Genomic DNA, 19,562 nt, shown 5'->3' with positions numbered 1-19,562 from the left:
ATCCGAGCGGGCACCCCCTTTCAGGTGGTGAGGCACATTATAGACCCGGAGGGCAGGTACGTAGCTGTTGGGGGCAAACTCAGGGGTAGGGACATAGTACTCTGTAGTCTGTATGCACCCAATCTGGACCAGGGACCCTACTTTACGAAATTGTCCGGGGAGCTAGCCAGCTACTTGACAGGCCCCATTGTGCTGGGAGGGGACTTCAACTCAATCGCAGACACCGAGCTGGACAGGTCACACCCGCCCCTGCGGACATCCCCAGTCCACAGGTTAGCGAAGCGTAGACTCGAGTGGCAGGGGAGGTGGGAGCTGACAGATGCCTGGAGAACGCAGCACCCAGAGACGAGGGATTACTCCTATTATTCCCCACTACACGACTTATATGTTAGGTTGGACGCTTTTTTGTGCTCTCCTACAGTGCTCCAAACTGTGGCACACACGGAATATTTAACCCGCACGATCTCTGATCACAACCCTTTATTAATGACCCTGGAGTGGATGGTTGAGACCCCGCGGGTCCCACTGTGGCAGCTGAGGCCGGACACCTTAGAGGACCCGCCTTTCCGAGCGGCCTTGCGGGAACGGATTGTACACTATTTTACTGAGAACGAGGGCTCCACGGCGGCCAGGGCACTAGAGTGGGACGCATTCAAGGTGGTGGTTAGAGGCCATTGTATCGGGAAGTACGCTGGCGTGCGCAAGACGCTGCTAGGAGATCTGGACAAGGCAGAAGGGACATTGCGCAAAGCGGAAATAGCGCGGCCGGGTCGTCCTGAGCTACAGGAAGCAGTGTGCGAGGCTAGAGAGGCGGTAGCGGTCGAAGTGGAGCGGCTCCGGAGCTTTGATTACAAAGCATTTATGGTGCGGGCGCACGCTGAGGGGGACAAGGCAGGCACACTATTGGCTTGGCTGGCCAATCCCACCAAGCGTAGCCAACCGATTCTGGCCATTAAGAGGAGGGGAGGGGGCACGGTCACTACTCAGGGGGACATATTGGACAGTTTTTGCTCCTACTACGGGACACTTTACGAGAGCGCACTAGAAGGGCGGGGCGAAGAAGCGGAGGCCTTTCTGGAGGGGCTACAGCTGCCTCACATAGAGCGGGAGGAGGCGGAGGCACTGGGCAGCGAAATAGACCTAGTGGAAATCAAAGGGGCAGTGGCACGCATGGCGCGGAACAAGACCCCGGGCTTGGACGGATTGCCCATTGAATTTTATAGTCGGTACCTGGACCTGCTGGCTCCACGGCTTCAGGAGGTATATAGAGAGGCCAAGCATAGGGGGAGATTGCCGCGCTCCATGCGTGAGGCGCTGATGATCCCGCTGTTGAAGCCGGGCCGGGAGGGCTCGGACCTAGCGGCCTACAGGCCGTTGTCAATGTTGACAACGGACTATAAAATCCTAAGCACCATCTTAGCGAACAGGTTGCTACAGCATATGCCGCGGCTGATTCACGGAGACCAGTCGGGGTTTATCCCTGCACGAAATACCACCGCCAATATCCGCCGCCTGATCCGCTTGTTAGGGGATCCGCTGGAGGGAGCCCGCGCGCCGCTCGTGCTGTCGGTCGATATAGAAAAGGCCTTTGATAGCCTGGAGTGGGACTACCTGTACAGAGTCATGCGTGGCTTTGGTCTCGGGGAGGGATACATAGGATGGACGAAGGTCCTTTATGCCTCGGCGAGGGCGAGAGTACGGATCGGCGCTCTTGTCTCTGACCAGTACCGGGTGGGCCGCGGCACCAGACAGGGGTGCGCACTTTCCCCATTGCTGTTCGCGTTGGCAGTAGAGCCCCTCGCGATAGAGGCCAGGACAGGCCGTTGCTACAGGGGGCTGGTCTACAGGGGGACTCCGCAATTCATTTCCCTCTATGCTGATGACCTGCTTATGTTCTTGGACGACGCGGCTGACGCACTGACTGGCGCGCGGGGGCTTCTAGCGAAATTCGGCAAGTTCTCGGGACTGCAGGTCAACTGGTCCAAGACCTGCTTGTTCCCGTTGCGCCCTGGCGGCCCAAAGCCGGACGTCCACCCAGAGCTCAAGTGGGAGCCTCACTGCCTCAAATATTTAGGGGTCCATATATACCACTCCGCCCCCGATATACTGGAGGATAATGTGGGTCGCTGTATAAGAGCGCTGAAGGGCAGTATGGCCTTTTGGGCCACTCTCCCACTCTCGGTGACGGGACGCGTCTCGTTATTGAAAATGGTCGCCTTGCCGTGCCTATTATATTACTTTCGCACGCTTCCGGTGTGGATACCGAGTCCGGTTTTCAGGCAGCTGCGCTCCTTGTTGGTATCGTTCCTTTGGGGTTCGGGTCGACGCAGGATTGCGTTGGCAACTCTGACCAGGCCGAAAGACGAGGGAGGCCTGGCAGTCCCGGACTTCGAATTCTATTACCTGGCGGCGCAGCTTCAGATCTTTACGCAAGAGGTAGCTAGAGTATACCGGGGCCCGGAGCAGGACAGGGAGGGGGGCACCCCCCGCCATGTGCTGGCATATATTACACTGCAGCAGCGTCTGGTCCTTAGGGACTTGACTATGGAGGAACAGACATTCCGACAATGCTCGAATCGATCGCAGCGTAGGGCGGGGGGGCGGCGCCCATATGCGCCGGAGATCCCGTTGGGCATGGTGACAGCGCTCCCGCACGGGGGAGATTGGTCGAGCCTACAAGTATGGGAGGAGGCGGGTCTCCAAGTGCTGGGCGATTTATACGAGGAGGGAGAATTGCTCCCTTATCAAGCGCTGCGGGAGCGGTTCGATCTTCCGTGGGGGGACTACCTGCTGCACGCGGCGGTCACTGGGGCGATGCGAGAGTACTGGGGGGAGGGGCTCCGCGAGCCTCCTACGTCTGCGGCGTGCCAATACGCTATGATGTCGGCGGGCACCCGCAAGGCTGTCACCTGTCTCTACTCCAGAATGCTGAGCGAAACATTACAACCGCTGACAGCCCTGAAAGACAAATGGGAAGAAGATCTACGAACAGAGATTCCCGATGCTACGTGGGCGGGCCTGGTTAGAAGGGCCAGAAAGAGTACGAGAAATGCCCGCTTCCAACTGATCCACTTCTATGTCCTCCACAGGGCTTACCTTACTCCGGGCAAAATTCGGAAATATTTCGGGGCGGAGGAGGCGGCGTGCCCTAGGTGCGGCACGATTGGAGCGGAGCTCGGCCATATGCTATGGGATTGCCCCCACCTGAGTGATTATTGGAAGGCTGTGTGCGAGACGCTGACTGAGGTAACAGACAGGGAGTTGCACTGTAGTAAAGCAGTCTGCGTTCTGCACTGGTTCCCACACACTCCCAAGAACAAAACCACGAGTAAATTTATAGATATGGGCCTCCTCTTAGCAAAAAGGGAAGTGACGAGACTGTGGAAATCAAAGTTGGGCCCCACGCATAGGAGATGGCTTAAGGAGCTGCAGAGGTGGGCGGCCAGCGAAAGTACACTTAGGTACCAGCTAGCGAGCCGTAGGGAGGATGATAAGGCATTGGAGGCGGCCACAGCGTGGGAGGTGATGGTGCAGGCCCTGTGCAACAGTGAGACTGAAGACGGAGGGGTCCCATCGGACGGGGAGGGCAGCCCCCGGGCTACTCCAGTCGCACACACACAGTAGATAGGTAAACACGACACAAAAGTACCCAAATTCATCTATTCGAGCCTCCGCCAGGCGTCGATGAGAGCACTGTTGGGGTGGGGAGGGAGGGCGAGGGCACTTGGGGTTCGGATTAGGGGATGGGTTTTGTTGGGGAGGAGGGGGGGGGAGAAAACATTTCAAAGCAGAAAGTAGACGTCCTGGGAGTAAGCCAAAGTCATTAGCCGCTGAGATCGTTCGGGGACACTGTCCATTCTGTTGACGCTGCCCGGCCTCCGGGATGTGGGCTAATAAGCTGTGTACGAAGATATCCTAGCCTGCCGGAGATCTGGCACAGGGGATTGAGGCGCAGACCCGTAATGTATGTACAGTGATGATCCTGTGATTCTGCAATAAAAACGGTTTAAAAAAAAAAAAAAAAATCAATTGATTCACCAGGGGACTGAGCGCATTGTAAAAGGTTGTGCTGCTCCAGCACAATGTTTTTTAACCCCTTCAGCGCGGCGCGGATTTCCGCGCCACGCTGAAGATTCCGTGCGCGGGCGGGGCCATGACGGAACGGTTCCGTCATAAGCACAGCCCAACCGACGTGCATTACGGAACCGTTCCGTCAAGCGCGTCGAAGGGGTTAAGGGTTGAATCTCTTATTCAATGTTTTGATGATGTATGCATACTTATCCATTGCAGATACGGACCCACCATCTTCCCGTCCATCGGTATGAACGGTTAAAATTTCTAAGGGCAAGGTTTTTGGAATGCTTTTCCCTTCAGAACCCAAATTATAAATCAAATGTGTTTTTTCTTTTTTGAAGTGAAGGTGTCTCTATCAGTTAACCTACAAATATTTGTCAATGTTTTCTTTCCACTGTTGCCAATTAAATAGAGGAGTATGAGGAACTTGAAGAAAAGTTGAAGGTTCCACAATTCTCTCCATACGGTGCCATACGTGAGTGAGTTGCTGCCCACACCATTTAGCAAACAGGTTTTTCTAGAACTCACTCCCAATGGAATTGACTTAATTTTCAGAAGTGTCTAAATTATTTACACTGCTGAAAAAATCAAGCTAGAAAGCATATGTGTGACTGTAATCACAAGCCGGTGCAGGTAATTCCATAAGTTACGGTAAATGTGCTCATGTGTGCCTGTCTCTGACAGCTGATGCAGGCTAACCGATGACCGTTGACTCAAATCCACTTACGAGTAATAGAAAGTTTTCCGACCTCCTAAAATGGTTGCCATGTTGCACATGAAATGTGTTTGTTTCGACAGTGAGTTGGGCATGTTCTATCACTGCTGGATGAATTCCGTCCCAAACATCTAAAATGGCCACCAACACTGAGCGTGTGACATGTTTGTTTCGACTGTCAATTTTCTGATGAGAGCTAAAATGGGAAAACACTTTTACCATTTGTTTTCCTGCATGGCTATGCATGAAAATTGGTATGCTGGACCGTAACTGTGCCTGCTATGGTTCTGATCCTTCCATAGTGTCAAAGGTTATAGGCAAATCAAAATATATCTTTCCAATGGAAAGTACATCTGAACTATAAATGCACAGTGGTGGCTGCCTCTTTGTAGTATACTGATTAGCCAATTAATTATCAGTACTCAGTTCTGCACTATTTCCTTGGGGACTTCTATGGTTTTGGGTATATGAGTGTAATGGCATCAAATACTCACAAAGAGCCAAACAACATAAAATGAGACAATTTAACATCAGAACAAAATAACACAACAATACAACTTGAAAACTTAATAATGCAACACACATTGCAAGAGCAACACACCACACAAGAGAATCATGCAAAGCAACACAACTAAGAATCAAATTACAATAATGCAAAAAACACAACACCGAAACAACACACACTGCTGCATAATAGCATTGCATGACACCAAGGTTCAAACAACACAATAACAGAAAACTCAAACAACTCAACATAATGTAACAAACAATAAATCTAATCAGCAGTACAATACTCCAGCTAGACGCTTGAGCCGGCTGCTCCGGACCTCCCGCACTCGAAGCCCATGTTAATATATCTGTGCGCATTTAGAGCGAAAAGCTAACTGAAGAAATGTTTACTTTCATGCTCTGAGCAAGAGAGACTGAAAACTGATCCGTAAACTCGGCGTGACAGCGGGATAGCGGGAAGCGGCATGTCACATCTCCTCACAGCGGCTTTGCATCTTTGCAGGAAGATACGTACTAGATACATTGTTACTGGTTTAGGAGTTGCCGCGAGAGGACGCGCCTGGACTCCGAATCAAGCAGGAATACGCTCGGAGACCTCTGCTGGCAGCTGGGATATCGGAGCCTTGGCTGGTTGGAACTCTATGCCCCTCGGCAGCTCCCGGAAAATGCCTCCCAAAGGTGGTAGAGGGAAAACCAGGGCTCCATTCGATCTGGGTGTTGCTGGGGCTCCCGGCTCCTCTGCTGCCTCTGTTACTGCTACTGTTGCGGATACTTGCACAGGGATTAATGGCGGTCTAGAGAAAGTGATGGAACTATCGATTAGTAAAAAAACGGCCAAAAGCAGCGGTAAAGGCAGTAAGGATGAAAGTGGAGGCATTTTTAATACTGCGGAAGTGGGGAACCGAGTTAAAGGTACAGTTCCACAACTATTTGCAACAGGGAAGGGAGTGAAGAAAGGGGTATCTATAGACACTAGACAAAAGGCACCGTGCGAATAGGGGGCTATGCAACCTGTGGGTCTTGAAGAACTGAGGGGGGTAATCGGGATTTAACAAATTGACAGCGCAGCAGTGGGTCTCAAGGTTCACGGAGGCAACACTTGTGGGCTAGGTAAAGGAGACCAGGACCCCCTAGATGCTATGACTCAATTGAAAGCTCTGAGGCTCACATGGAGGATAACTGTTTGGCTGATAGTATGGCTAAAGGTACTAATTCAAGTGGGGCCCCTACGGGTATAGACTCAGTCCTTATAGAACCAGCAGAGAAGGAGGCTGAATTAGTGGATCTTGTAGAAAAGTTCTTTTCACTATCAGACCATTCGGGCCAGTCAGATTTACCTGGAAATGATGGATGCAGGCAAAAGGTCTTAGGTATGGAGCAAAAGGATGATGAAATGACTGACTACAGTTCATTACATTCAGAGGATATGGGCGGTGAATCATCGGAAGATAGCCCACAGACTATGCTAAAGAAAAAGGTTTGGACTGAAGGGTCCCTACATGCTTACTCCCCGGCATCCGCATGTAGGCCAACCCCCCACTTTGGGGATGAAACTGATTCTCTAGGAATCCAAGGAGCATCAGGGGCAACGGAAGATGTATCTTTGAGTCTCATATACAGAACTATTATGACTCACAGGGAGGAGACACGAACCGAGAGCCTAAGGACACAGAATGTCTGCCGCAAATTGCAAAATTCAGTGCGCCGGATCGGTAAAACTTGTTCGGAGTTTACCGCAAGAATTACTGAGGCAGAATCGCGCATATCGCAGTTGGAAGATGAACTAGTATCACAGAAGACAATGAATCAGGCCTTGAGTGCTGGAAAAGACGACGTATTATGGAAACTTGCTGACTTGGAGAACAGGGCCCGACGGAACAATCTGAGAGTTCTTCAAATTCCCGAGGGAATTGAAGGCCAGGACCCTCGGAAGTTTATTATTGAACTGTTCTCTGAGGCATTTCCAAATTTGACCCAATGGGACTGGCAGAGAGAAGTACAGAGAGCCCATCAATTCCCTTTCTCTATTCGGACCCGGCCAGGACAGGGGGTGGAGGCAGCTAAGCCCAGGGCCATTCTTATATCACTTAGCAACTTCCTGGCACGGGAAGCTATCTCTGAGTTGGCCCACCCCGATAGGAAAAGTATTGGAAAGGGGGTGGAATTTTTTGTTAGGCCTGATTATTGTCACCAAACTGTAGAGAGGCGGTGGCAATTACGACAACTTATTGCACCATTTCAGCTAAAGGGGGCTCCGGCATTTCTACTACAACCAGCTAAGCTTAAAATTGTTTATAAGGGGAACACTCAGTACTTTACCGCAGAAAATTTGGCAAAAGATTATTTGCACACACTAAAAGGACCCTGAATGGGGGGGGAAATAATTTTACAGAATGACCCCGCTCTGAGGATTATTGTTTATGCTTTTTTAGCAGCTTGTTATGCTTGGTTAAGTGAATCTGATTCATGTCTCTTTCTATTTTATTTTTTTTCTCTTTGGCTAATATATTAGCTTTAGATCCCCATGGCTTTGGGATTGGGAGGGGGCTTACGAGTGTGGGGGGGCACATTGTGTGTAAGGAGCATGTCATCGCGAAGGCTGCTAGCCCTAAAGCCTCGAGGTGGTGGGGGTGGTGGTGGGGGGTGGGAGTGTGGTGAGGGAAGGGGGGGGGTCGGAGGGTTATAGTAGGGGTCAAAACGCAAGAAAAAGGAAGCTACACAGCAGCAAAGATTTATTTATGAAAATGATGTTCGGCCATGGCGTTTTTTGTTTTTTTGATGTCTATGGCAAACTTAGGCCTCCGAGTCTGCACACTGAATGTGTGCGGTTTAAATAACTACAATAAAAGGCAGAGGGTTTCTAGAGAATTACAGGCTCTGCAGTCGGATGTGGTGTGCTGACAAGAGACTCATATCCTGTGGGCTAAGCGTGGGGTATTGCAAGAGTTGGGTTATACGGTATTAATAAACTCAAGGCAGACAAGCATGATTAGAGGGGTGGCGATATTGGCAAGATCTCATGTTCAGACCACGGGGCGCTTTTTGGCTGATAATTTGGGACGATGGGCTATTGCGGAATGTAGGAGTGGGGGCGTCTCATTCACTCTGTGGACTGTCTACGGGTCTAATTTTGATGAAGCTTCAGTTCTGGAATATCTCAATGGAGAGCTTGCTAACTGGCCTACTCCTTTACTCCTCTGCGGGGATTTCAATCTAAACTTGACTAGGGAAGATTTCCAAAATGGGGGACGCAGTTATAAGGGAAGGAGGCCCCGTGTCAATAAGGCTTTATTTCAATTAATAGAGGATCATGGTCTATTGGATGTTTGGAGCAGCTTACATAGAGATAATCCTGGCTTTACTTATTACTCGTTCCCCCATAATAAGCTCGTTCGGCTGGACTATTTTTTTGCACCATCGGCAGTGTTTACTGGATTGAAAGCCAGTATATATCCAAGGGTAACTTCTGATCATGCACCTTTAATAGTAGAAATTCCGCTAATTACCAGAAGCGCACCCCTCAGAATGTTTACATTTGACAGGAAGAACTTGCTGGACAAATAATACGTTCAGCAGATTAGGGGGTGGATAAAGGAATTTTTTTAAATCAATAGACATTCGGCGCCTTGGGGTGTGGTATGGGACACCTTTAAAGCGGGATTGAGAGGGGAGACGCAGAGCTTCGGGTTTTTAAAATCTAAACTGGCTAGACAGGCAATGCAGGGCCTTTATGATAATCTTATGAGAGCTGAGGAGGAACTACTCACCGCTTTAGCTGCTAGAGATTATACCACTGTATGCTTGAATAACCTAGCAAGATGCAAGGCTAAAATTAACCTTGAGTGGAGTAAGGAGATCGCTATAAAATATCAAATCTATAGAAAGGAATGCTACGAGTATGGCGAATCTATGGGCCGATGTTTAGCCCAGAAATTACGCATTAAAGAGTCGGAACAAAGAATTAAGGGGATTCAGAATAAGGAGGGTGTAGTTGTATCTGATCCCCAGGAAAATCTTAAAGTATTTTATGAGTTTTATACCGAATTATATACTGAGACTCAAGTCGGGGAGCCGTCTCTATCGGATATGGGATTATCTGCTGCGTTATGGGCTCCGTTAGATCAAGCGGATGTTAAAAGACTGGAGGAGCCAATTGCAATGTGGGAATTAGAGCAGGCTATTAACTCACTAGCCGTAGGGAAAGCCGCGGGGCCTGACAGTCTCCCATTGGAAGTATTTAAAACTTTTTTCCAGGAAATTAAAAATGATATGTTGATAGTATACCAAATGGCGCAAAAAGGAGAGATTCCACGAACCTGGTCTGAGGCTAATATCTGTGTGTTTCGGAAAAAAGGGAAACCATCAGAACTACCTGGATCATACCGCCCAATCTCTCTCCTTAATGCTGATGGCAAAATCTATACGAAAATATTGGCCACGCGCCTGGCAAAAATTATACCATCTTTAGTTTCATTTAAACAGCATGGTTTTATACCTGGGAGAGGGACAGTCGACCATATAAGTAGAGTAATAACCCTGTTTGACATCGCACAGGTTGAGTCCTGTGAATTAGGGCTGATATTACTTGATGCCGAAAAGGCATTCGACCGGGTATCGTGGAATTTCCTTTGGGGGGGAATGCAACAAATGGGCTTTGGACAAGGATTTTTAAGGGCCTTACAGACCCTTTATCATTGCCCGACAGACAGAATCTGCTCAATGGGATATAAATCCCAGACTATTACGATTTCTAGAGGCACACGGCAGGGGTGCCCCTGCTCGCCACTCCTTTTTGCGTTATGCATCAATCCTTTTATTCTTATGCTACAACAAAGTAGAACAATTCTGCCGTTCGTGGTACAACAAGACTGTTACTCTGTACTGGCATATGCTGATGATATTGCCATTGTTACTTCTGACCCTAGACTTGCAATCTCTGAAATAGAATCTTTAGCACAGGTGTTTGGGGTAGCATTGGGGTATAAACTCAACTTTTTAAAAACCCAAGTACTCAGTACAAGCCAGGTAATGGATGGGGATGTCAGGTGTGTTAAGGAAGCTATATATCCGGGTATTAAGATCCGTACCTCGATCCAAGAGATTGTCGAGGTTAACTTGGGGGACATCATTTATGGGGTTAAAAGGTCATTTGAAAGATGGGAGAATATTCATTTGTCCGTAGTAGGTAGAGCGAATGTGCTGAAAATGAATGTGTTACCCCGTGTACTGTATTTTTTCAGGGCTGTCCCATTGGAGGTCCCTCAGAAACAAATCCAATATCTACAATCACTCTGCTCGAGATATATGTGGGCCCCCGGACGACCTCGCAGGGCAGTCAGATATATGACTCTCTCACGTGAAAAAGGTGGATGGTCTATACCGGATTTTGCTTTGTATTATGCTTGTATGCTGGCTAACGCTCGATTATTACTTACTGGTGAAGATCTCAGGAACTTAGCCGAAGCTCCTTCCATATATCAGATGATATTAGGGCCAGAGGCAAAGCATTATCTTTTTAATCGGGTGGATGGTAGTTATTTTAAAAGAACACGATTTAAGGTCCTGAATGCCCTGATTAAAGTATGGAATATCGTGCTAAAGAATGCTGAGGTTTCAGCACTTTCTATTTATACCCCTATTAATTCTCTTGGAATACTCCCCTCGATATTTTGGGATCAGGCTGTATGGGGTTGGAGAAGGAGGGGGATCACCCGACTTGGGGATCTTTATCATGAAGAAGGCCGAGTATATTCATATGCTGAGCTGTCGGATACATTTTATCTACCCTCTACGCAATTTTTTAAGCACTTGCAAATTAGGGATTTCTTGGCAAAACATCCAATTTGTTTTAAGAAGTTTAAAATTGTTGAATTTGTTAGACGACACGCCAAGATTGGGGTCCTGTATAAGGTATTACTGTAGATTAGAGCTAACGATTTAGAACAGCATAATTTGAAATGGCGAATATGGCTGGGGAGCCCTGGAATCTCATTAGAAGGATCTATTGACTTGGCCAGAAAGATCTTGGGCGCAGCTAATCTTCGCAGCCAACATTATAAAACAATATTCAACTTATATCATACTCCTTTGAAAATGATGAAGTGGGGGCCGCAGTATGATGGGAGATGTTTTCGTTGTGCCGACATTCTTCATGTATTTTTTGCATGTCAGGTCTTGGATCCCTTGATAGATTCTATTGGGAAGTTTCTAACAGAAGTCACTGGAGTTGTAGTTAAAATGACTCAATCTATGATGCTGCTTGGTATAGGGGAGGCTGTCGGGGAGCGGCAGCCATTACACAGGCATCAGTATTTAATATTTATGGCTATGGCAGTTGCACGGTTGACAATTGCATCTTTGTGGTTACAACAAGAGGCCCCATCTTTTGAGTTTTGGCAGGCTAAGTTTTTTAATGTCTATAATTTGGAATATAGCCTATATGCCTTGAAGGGATATAGGAAAAGACAGCTTGGATTACTGATCTGGGGGGCTGTGAGGGAGTATATAGTTGGGTAATTTAGTTTATGTATAATATTGGAGGGAATTTGTGTATGTTTATGTCCAATTGTAAACCGAGGATTTAGGGGTTTTCTTTTCCATTTTTTTTCTCTTTGTATTTACTTGGAGATTATGTTTTTTTTTTCTGTGCTCATTTGTGTTGTTTTTTGTGCTGCTTCGTAGCTTCAATAAAAAATTTATTTTAAAAAAACAACAATACTCCAGCTAGATGATTATATAAATAACACAATAACACAACTAAATAGAAGCAACAAAGTATGACAACACCATTCGCAGAACACAAAGCAAAAACTCAAATCTACACAATTACAAACCAAAACAGGTAAACTAACCTCATAAAACTGCTCTTATGCACAATACCACATCACAAAAAGCTCTCTCCATCACCTATTCACTACTAGCTCTGTTTGACTTTAATGAAATGAGTATTACCTAGTCTAAATTATAGCCGGTGGTAAGAATTTTGACATGGTGGACAAATGAACATAGTGGGGTTTCATATAGAAATATGAACTGCACCTTTGTGTACAAAGCATATGTGTGTAAAAATTGACATGATTTAATTCTATTCTATTTTTAAATGCAGTTAAGTAATTTTAACTTATTTTGGGATATTTCAGGATGATTGCTACTATCATGGATATGTGGAAGGCTTTCCAGATTCAGTTGTGGGTCTTAGTACATGCTCTGGTCTGAGGTAATTCCATCCTACGCTGAAGACAAAAATGAAAAATGTCTACTTGAAATATTTTTTGATATAAGATTTTAACAATATTTAATTATTTTGATCTCTGTAGTTACAACGCTCAAATACTCTTGAAAGAGAAATTTCCCAAAAATCAGATTGAACCCCACATATACATTTGTTTGAAACGTGTGCAAAACAGTAAATCAATAATGGAATGATATGCTCTGAGAGAGTGAGTTTACTCTAACCGTTTATCCTTTGCAGAGCCGTCTCAGACCCACATTGCATATTATTCTTCAGTTTTACACAGGAGATCCATGGATCACTTTTTAGGATTGTCTTATTCTGATTGGTTTTTAAAGTACAACTTTTTCCGCCTACATCCTTTGGCCGGCAGAGAGAAATACAAGGGGAAAAACACAAAAAAAGAAGGGGGAGAAACAGGTTGAGGAGTATGCACCTCAGGGTTTCGGAGGTGTTGGAGTTCGATGCTGGGGTGGTGGGTGTGTAGGTGCTAATGGTGCTGAAGGTCTGGCGGCAGTGGCGGCTAGAGAACTGGCCATGTGTGATCCTCGGCATGGATAGCTGTCAGTTGTTGTTCCTCCCAGGGTTGAGTGCGGGGAGGGTAGCTGGGTCGTAGCGGTGGATGGTTGGAGATTCAGGGTTCCTGGCACTGGTCGCGGTCGGGTGCAGATGGGCTTTCCTTTGGCACGCCAGCTGTGCGGTCGCACAGTGGCTGCCATTAAATAGGGGAGAGGGAGAGAGGGAAGTGCAGCTGGGAGGCGGGAGTGGGAAAACCGTCAAGGGGGTGGGGCCGCAGGACACAATGGGGTGAGAGAAAAAAACAGCAAGCAGGGAGAGAGGCACAATACAGAATACAGTAAAATACAACAAAATACAATACTAGCAGAACACAAAAGGAGGCAGGAAGTTCACAACTGAGCAAGTCTGGCGAATGGGCAAATGCAGTGAGGCAGGCAGAGGCCTCGAACACCCACAGGCAGCGGTGGCGTGGGCTCAGCGGCGGTGGCTCAAACAGCGGAGCTGCTGAGGGAGAGAGCGGGTCCCTGGCTGGGAGGTCAGGTGTCCTGCTAATTTAACTTTGTAAGATGTCCAATCAGTAGTGTAAAGGGTGAACTGCCTGTGGAAAATCCTCATGCCCCACTATTGGGGTGAGGGGGAAGATCAGGGTGGAAAGCTATTTAATTACACTGACTTTGTCCCAGACTCCCATGGTGGCCTTAACCACTGGGGAGATGCACACACCCGGCGGATGATTCCTGCGTGAGAGCCAAGGTATTTTCCAGTTATGAATTCCGGTCACCGCTTGATCTGAAAAACACCAGTGCTTCTCTGTAAGTGGACGTTGCCATTCCACATGGACCTGTAGCTGGGCGGCCTGATAGTAGCGCAGTAGGTGTGGTATACCCAGCCCTCCCTCTGCTACAGGAAGATACGTACGAATCTTGGCCATTCTGGCCCGCTTACCTCCCCAGATAAAAGATTCTATACTCAACTACATCTTGTTGATCATAGAGGCAGGTGGTTGTGTAGTGGAGACAGGGTTTTTTGTACACACATTGCTATGTTAGCATAAGCGCTTTAGAAGTTAACACTCCATCTTGCCACTTTGCTGCTTTTTGCACACAACACTACAGGTAGCTGTTATTACAAGTAAAACTGCTTGCTTGCTTTTTCCTCACATGAGAACGGTCTGTTATTCACATCCTTAGATGTGCATCGCGACCTTAGTCTGAACACTGTATGCAGAAGCCGTCAAGGTCAAATAAAAATGTATACTGTTGAATTCAGGTTGATCGGCCCACGCTCTAGACACAACACGCACACAGCTGAAAATATCTGAAACTCGGGTGCCTTTAATATTGCATTTGCTTACATGATTCAGACACTTGGAGAAAACCTTTCCAGACACAGAGAGCAGAGCTGATCCTGTGATGTGATTCACCTAAGCTGATCTTTGAGGTATGGGGTTCCCCATTCAAACTTATTTTACTAAACTAGTTTACTAGCCAAGGGAGGGTGGTTCACAAAGTATTATAGGACTTGTTTTCCACTATCATTTTTAATATGATTTCTCCCTTCATTTTCAATGGTATTGTAACAATGCTGATGGTTTTATTTTTAATCATTTGTCTGCTTATGTTAGCCGAAGTACTGCACCTTAGAGCACGTAGTTAAAAATAAACATTTTAAACTTTTCTGTGTCTCTGATTACTCTTGTTGTGGACTGATATGAGAATAATAACGAAAAGGTGTTTCTGATTTCCACCATTCCTGAGAGTACTCTAAGTCGCTTGTTCTGGGTTGTCTAATCATTGGTAGCTTCGAGATCATACGGAGAACGAATGAGACACTGATGCTAGTCGGATAGGGGTTCTGGGTACTGAGGTGAGTTTTTTGGTACACCACAATTCACTGAGGTCCTGGTTTCCTGTGCATAGTTCTGTGCATGAGCAGAATCCCCGCAACATGGCACCCAACGTTTTGGTCTTATGATTGAGATGCCTTAGTAGTGCTTATATGTGTCCACGAAACCCTCACTCTTGTTTCCGGTTGACGGGAGTGACGGTTTAAACCAACCTAAATAGTTTATATATAGGTTCTCTAAAGCTTGACCATTAAAAAGGTTTCATTATAACTTCTGCCCTTTTTGTACTACGGTTTACTATAGATTGTTTTTCCTCTCTGCGTCCTTATTGCTGAGATTGCTATTGCAGCACATAGTCGCGCACCTCTGCGGCGTCATTTGACGCAGTTCGGGGTGCCTGACGATGGTATGTCTGTTATCTTTGTAGTGAGTGCTGATGCATCGTTTCCCTTTGAGCTGTTTTACTCTTGGGTTAGTTTGCCGGAGGTGAATACGGATGATAAGACGTTTCACACATACAATCCTACGGCGGTCCCAGCAAATTACACGCCGTATAGGACCCAGGAAATTCCCATTACTGCTTGGCAGCATCCTATTTGGTTCAATGGCTCCCTCCCCCACACCGTTACACCGGTTCGTTTGGGTCCCTTGTCCATTCCAGGGGCCACTTGGCCAGTCTTGGCCGGGTTTACACCACAGCCACGTTATTTGCATGCCCCGCTTGATGAATTACGTCAACTCCATACCGCCTTGATTACGGTACATAGGGTTTTAGTGCAATACGTCTCTCGCAATGTCCAGGTGGGGGCACCTGAAGTTGCGGCGCAACCAGCTGGCCCGGCCGGGATTACTATTAGTCCCGTCATGGTTAATTTGGTAATGGGCAAGCGCCCCCTGAATAAGGACGATATGCCTTATTGGCTTGCTGAGAAATTCGACCAGCTGGAAGCTGTATTTCCAAATTCTACTCCAGTGGAAAAACACAGGATCCTTACCATTAGTTTGCAGAAACACTTGGTCCCAGAGGTAAATAATTGTCAGAACTGGGGTAAAGTGTTTGCAGCAGTCTACTCGAAATGCTTCGGAACACCGTCTATTCCTGTACTGCCCTCCGTGATCAAGCATGTTCAGGATCAACACGGTCCTGAGGCGGTGGTCGAGTTAGGAATGAGGGTTGTCGGTGTGTTTGACGTACTTGCTGATCTCATCCTTGCTAACGTCAAGGGAGATGCGGTTAACTTTCAAGTGTCGAATGAACTGCGCCTCGTCGCTGACGTCGATAAACCCCGGCAGTTACCGAAAATTATTGCAGAGGCTTATAAGACCATTGGCCGCAATAGTTTAGGTGTTAAGCCTTTTGCTAAAACAACAGCGCAACCGCAGACTCAGACGGTTACATCTACTAAAGACGACCGTCCAGCTTTTCTAAACATAATTAGAAAACTAAGAAACAGGGGAAGCAGCAACAGAAACAGGGGTCTCGGCCCGCGTCACCAGTACAAGTGACTACTGAATGCACAAATGAATTGCGCAATCGCACTAGAATTAGGTCTGATAGATTTTAGGTTCCTGAACAATGTTCTCCTTGTTCTTCACAGGAAACATCAGTCTCACAGTCGGGTGGAGGAGAACGTTGCAAAGGTCGGGGTGCCCAACAAGGATGTGAGCAGCCCCGCCCGGCTGATGGTAAAGGCAAGCAGGAAGAGTTTGCACATCAGCGACCCCCGTTTCAGAAAAAGAAGGTTTCTGCACTAACAGCGAGGCATGCCACAGATAGTGAGAATGCAGCTTCGGAATCTGACATGGGCACTAACGCTGCTAGACAGCGCAGCGGAGGTTACAATCGTGCGGCAAGCACTGAATCCATATCTGAAGACGACAGCAACTGACACATTTATTACTGTAGAAACTGCTGACACAAGAGTGGCTCCCCCTGACAGACTATATGGCATAGTCCTTTTAATTGAAGGTGGCATACAGCATACCATAAAAGGGATTTTTGGGGAAAATCTGAACTCAACATATGGCAGCTCCCAGAGGGGAGGAGGTAATCCTCCCATCTTTCACGCACACTGTGCCAAAGGAACAAGCCCAGAACTTTGTAGAAGAGAGGGCACAGGTGCTTGCTCCGGCATTGTACAGTACTCAGGTTAGGTGGGATAAATTGTCACCAAGCCATGAGATTCCATTACGGTCTATGCCCCAGCCACAACCCCAAAATTCCATGCGCCGCGAAGCTAGATCTCACGTCGCAGAAATCCTTGATCAATTGGAATATCAAGGTGTAATTGAAACATGTGTGTCACCCATGAATAATCCTCTTTTCACTGTAACTAAACCTGATGGGTCATACCTCCTGGTTTTGGATTATCGGCATTTGAACTCTCATTGTCAAACGTGCACGGTACAGAATACCCACAGTTCTGCCCTCGTTGATAGTCTCGTGAGAAAAAGGCTTAAGACCGCACTTGACATCTCCAATGGCTTTTATAGCCATAACCTGTCCTCTATTAGTAGTCAATGGACAGCCTTTCCTTCAGGCGGCAAACAGAAACAGTTTAAAAGATTAGCCATGGGCTACAAAAACAGTCCAGGTGTCTTTGACGCACGTGTAGTCTCTCTGTTGGAGAGCATTGACCCTGATGCGTACTCGTATGTTGATGAAATCTATCTCACAGACGACGAATTATGGCCGCATCTGTATCGTGTTGACCGCATCATTTCATTGTTATGTTTGCGGACTTCGGTTATAAATTCAACTTTGCAAAATCGCACATTGCAGAGTATACAGTGCTGTTTTTGGGCTATGAACTCAACAACGAAGGTCGAGGTTTAGCACCTCACTTCCTGGAGAAATGCGCATGTTTGCGCGCTCTCACAACTCTGAAAAAACTACAATCTTTGCTGTTTTTTTTTAATTTCGGGCGTGCTTACATTCCCGATTATGCCCAGCATATCAAGCCGCTATATGCCTTGGTACAACCTACTTTTTCCAAATCGAGCTGGCTGCCGAAACATTCAGCTATCCTGCAATCTTTGCAGGCTGATCTTCTTGCTTCTAAATACTTACTGACGCGTGATAACCACACAAACCTGGTAATAAGAATTGTGCCTGGCGCGGTGGGTTTCACGTACTTAGTGTTCAATGAGGGCGACACAGTCCCCATTGCTTACAAGTCACACTTGTACACTTCGGCTGAAATGCGCTTTTCCACGCTCGCAAAAGACTTGACTGCAGTGGAGATGGCGATTCTCAAAGAGAGAGCGCTGTCGCAAGGGAAACGCATGTTGGTTGTCACACCGTATCCTGCCCTAGAGGCAGTGACGAAAGCCAGTTTACCCTATTCAAAAGCTGTGCATCCGCGTTGGATACAATGGGCAACTTCTTTGACGTCTCCGGATGTCACTTTCATCTTTGATGCCTCATTGCAGACTCAGGAATATTTACAGTATGAATTTGTTCATCCAGCTCCTCTGTCTTTGCGCCCGCTTGAGGATTACCATTGTATCATTTACACTGACGGTTCAGCACAACCGGCGAAGGGATCTAAGCATGCATATTCAGCGGCCTGCGCAATTGTGGTTGGTACTTTTGTGAATGGAGAATTCAAGTCTGATGTTGTGCACACGCAGACATTGGGCGATTGTACCGCTCAGTTGGCTGAGCTTCATGCTCTAGTGCTTGCACTGGAGTTTGCTGATCCTCGAGTGACTACTCTTATTGTGAGTGTCTCTTTTAACTGTGTTTACAACGACAATTTATTCTTTTGGTCTCAAAATGAGTATTGTGATTCCAAAGGTAGCACAATCAAGCATAAAGGGCCATATGAAGGTAGCTAAATACCGGTCGGTAACGGCCGAAATTCGGTAAATATCCCGTTACCGACCGGTATTTAGTCAATTGAGATGTAGGAGGCCAAAAAGAAGTTTTCGGTAAATATGAATCGGTAAATACCGATTCATAATTACCGAATTCAAAATTACTGATTCATTTTTACCGAATACATATTTTCCGAATCGGTAAATATGAAGTGGTAAAAAGAGAAAAGAGATGTAGGTAAATTCGGTATTTAAGAAATCCATGAAATTCGGTAATTTAGAGTCGGTAATTAACACAGATTGAAAGCAAGTGGTAAGCATCAACAGTGCATATAAGCAATCCCAAAATGCAACAGCGTGGACACCATGGCCGCTCTGTATGTGATTGCAAGGCGCCTACGTCTACAGGCAGCAGGTCTGAGGATTTGGAGACGTGAGGAACGCATTTACAGACAGCGCATCACACTCTTTCAACAGACTGAGGCTGAGATACATGAAAGGTACAAGCTACACCCACAAACCATCATGGACCTGATAAGGGACCTGCACCCACTCCTGGACCAGCCAACAAGAAGGGCGCATGCCATACCATCACATGTGCAGGTGCTCTGCAGCCTACATCTACTTGCATCTGGCAGTTACCAGGGGGTGATAGCTGCGGTGGGCGGTGTATCCCAGAGTTGCCTGTCCCGTTTCTTCAGGAAGTTCCTAGATGCCATGATGCAGAGAATGCACCACTATATCAGCTTCCTAAACACACAGGCTGAACTGCAGAAAACCCAGACAGACTTTTACCACATGGCACAGTTCCCGCATGTCATAGGCTGTATTGATGGCACACACATTCC

The 19,562-nt window shown here is 47.1% G+C and overlaps 1 protein-coding gene across 1 annotated transcript in view; it reads left to right on the top strand.

Moving 5' to 3' along the window:
• LOC146785486 (disintegrin and metalloproteinase domain-containing protein 9-like) overlaps positions 1-19,562 on the top strand; it is a 1,594,707-nt gene that overhangs the window by 261,221 nt on the left and 1,313,924 nt on the right. Inside the window, exon 5 of the mRNA XM_085633059.1 lies at positions 12,439-12,515. Within this exon, the coding sequence (XP_085489185.1) occupies positions 12,439-12,515 (77 nt within the window). The remainder of the gene's footprint in view (positions 1-12,438; positions 12,516-19,562) is intronic.

The sequence above is a fragment of the Triturus cristatus genome, chromosome 11 (genome assembly GCF_964204655.1).
Source record: "Triturus cristatus chromosome 11, aTriCri1.1, whole genome shotgun sequence".
NCBI lineage: Eukaryota > Metazoa > Chordata > Amphibia > Caudata > Salamandridae > Triturus > Triturus cristatus.
The sequence above is the reverse complement of the archived record's forward strand: the minus strand, read 5'-3'. Positions and strand labels throughout refer to the sequence as shown.